This window comes from Littorina saxatilis, linkage group LG9 (genome assembly GCF_037325665.1).
Source record: "Littorina saxatilis isolate snail1 linkage group LG9, US_GU_Lsax_2.0, whole genome shotgun sequence".
In the NCBI taxonomy this organism is placed as follows: Eukaryota; Metazoa; Mollusca; class Gastropoda; order Littorinimorpha; family Littorinidae; genus Littorina; species Littorina saxatilis.
Window position 1 is genome coordinate 22,913,783 of NC_090253.1, and position 2,500 is coordinate 22,916,282.

A 2,500-nucleotide genomic window follows, 5' to 3' on the forward strand; every position below is an offset into this window, starting at 1 on the left:
GCCTTGTCGAACAATGACTGTCTCGATCTATGTCAAATGTCATATTTTGTTCACAAAGGTAAATAAAGTTCAATATTCATATTCGTCTCACCAAGCATAACATGCGCAATAACTAGCATGTTCAAACCACCGCTGCAGCGTCAATAAAAGCAAGACTAAGGCCCACTCCGCCTCGTGAAAACCGTTCGCCTCACTGTCTCAGATCTGGTCAAGCTTTTACGTGGGATTAGACCATCCCTCCAATTGGTCACATACCAAAAATGAATAGCCTGGGTGTTCTGTGTGCGCGATAGTATTATTTGTAGGAATTAATTTGGTAAAAGACACTGGTGTATTTTTCGGAAATGAATTTGAATTCCAAATCACCACAGCAAGCTAGCAGTCAGGGTGATGATTTGTGGTATGTGACCAAGTGGTTTTTTTTTCAACGTTGTCTCAACGACAAGGCTTGGATAAATGCGATTTTACTGTACAGTTTGTTACGCCAGCGGCGCAGCCGACTTCGTCGATCATATATGTGCGTATCAATCCCAGTTTCTCCAGGCGCAATAAACAACCCATACTGCGTTTATTTATTTTATTCGTATGTTTTATGTTCAAGTCAGGTATATATTCGCATATTATTCATTTTGAAACATTTCCAGCTGCGACATCAACAACTGACACGAGGTGTTTTATCCACAGTGTCTTCCGACGTTTCTAAAAAGACAGTTTTCATTACAATGAAGAGTTACCTATTTCTGTTTGTGTGCCTTGCGTTGGTTTGTCTTTCTCGGTCTTTTGGACATCATGTGTCATTATTCTATTGTGGCTTGTTATTTAGTTAGTTAGTTAGTTAATTCGTTGGTTCATTCGTTGGGTCATTCGTTCATGCGTTGTGTGCGTTCGTACGTTCGTTCGTTAGTGGGTTAGTTAGTTACGTACTTACTGAGCTTGTTACTGACTTATTGACTAATTGACTGACAAATTAAATTGCTTAGGCTATTTTTGTTGTTATTGATTCTTTGATTGGTTGTTTGACTCGTTGGTTAGATTTTATGAATACACAGACTTTCACGATGAGATAAGGATAAAGATAAGATTCATATAGTCCTGTCAGGTTACCCTCATGGAAATTCGGGCTGCCTTCTCCCCGGGGAAAGCGAGCTGCCATACAGTATACGGCGCTATCCATTTTTCCCCCTTACATGCATGTATTCATGTTTTCAAGCCCTGAGACTTTCGCTGTGAACTTGGGTGCTTTATCGTGTGCATGCATGTATTCATGTTTTCAAGCCCTGAGACTGTCGCTGTGAACTTGGGTGCTTTATCGTGTGCATGCATGTATTCATGTTTTCAAGCCCTGAGACTGTCGCTGTGAACTTGGGTGCTTAATCGTGTGCATGCATGTATTCATGTTTTCAAGCCCTGAGACTGTCGCTGTGAACTTGGGTGCTTAATCGTGTGCATGCATGTATTCATGTTTTCAAGCCCTGAGACTGTCGCTGTGAACTTGGGTGCTTTATTGTGCGCATGCATGCACACGGGGGTGTTCGGACACCGAGGAGAGTCTGCACAAAGTTGACTCTGGGAAATAAATCCCTCGCCGAACGTTGGGATCGAACCCACGCCGTTAGCAACAACTGGTTTTGAAGCCAGCGCCGCTACCGACTGAGCTATTTCACCATACTTAAAGGCACAGTCAGCTTCCTGTAAACCATCAGTTTTTGGTCACAGACACTGTAATTGCTTTTACTACACACAGTACAAACACCCTTTCGTTTAAACACTCACCGCTTGAGAACATCCTAGGTGCCCTCCGCAAAGAGCGAGCATTTTTCAAAGAATTTATTTTTGTGTGGCATATATCGCTTCCTTCCTTTGAGAAGCCAATCGCCGCCGATAAGATCGTGTGACTCGCAGTCGTTTTGTTACATTTTAGATTCAGAGGTACACAATTACGTGCTATTGCAGATACAGCGAGTCGCATTGAAATCACAAACAGAAACTGACGACGAAATAGTGAAAAAAAAGGAAAATGCGTGACACGGGTTCACGATGGCTCAGGGGTAAAATAAACCACGACATCTGGGGTGCGTTGCTTAGAGCTACCGATCTGTTCGCGCAGAGACAAAAAGTTTTCATGTTGTTAGCAACGCTATGTTCGCGGCGAACTGTCCTACCCTCTCTACCTACTTTCAACTAAATGGACCCGTCTCTTCGCTGACGGCCGAGTCCATGCATGCATATTGGAGGCGATCATGTAAACAGTCGCTTTGTACTTGGAACAGCATTGGCCCTCAAGGATATCGGTGTGAGTGTGTGTGTTTCGTACCCCACGTGGAGAAGCAGGGGCTTTCCTTTTTTTTGGGGTGGTCAGATTCACAGTTGGATTTCTTGTTAATTCCGTGAAAAAGTGTTGTGGTCTTCATGTTAGTCAATAAAGGTTGAATTTAAAGCTGTGGTCTATTTATGACTTTCCGGGGCTACGAGGTTGAAAAATAGGGATACAATCATGTAC

The 2,500-nt window shown here is 43.0% G+C and overlaps 1 protein-coding gene across 1 annotated transcript in view; it reads left to right on the top strand.

Moving 5' to 3' along the window:
- Nucleotides 1-611: 611 nt before the first annotated feature.
- LOC138975627 (prokineticin Bm8-a-like) overlaps nucleotides 612-2,500 on the top strand; it is a 4,531-nt gene continuing 2,642 nt past the window's right edge. Inside the window, exon 1 of the mRNA XM_070348360.1 lies at nucleotides 612-761. Within this exon, the coding sequence (XP_070204461.1) occupies nucleotides 723-761 (39 nt within the window). The 5' untranslated portion in view covers nucleotides 612-722. The remainder of the gene's footprint in view (nucleotides 762-2,500) is intronic.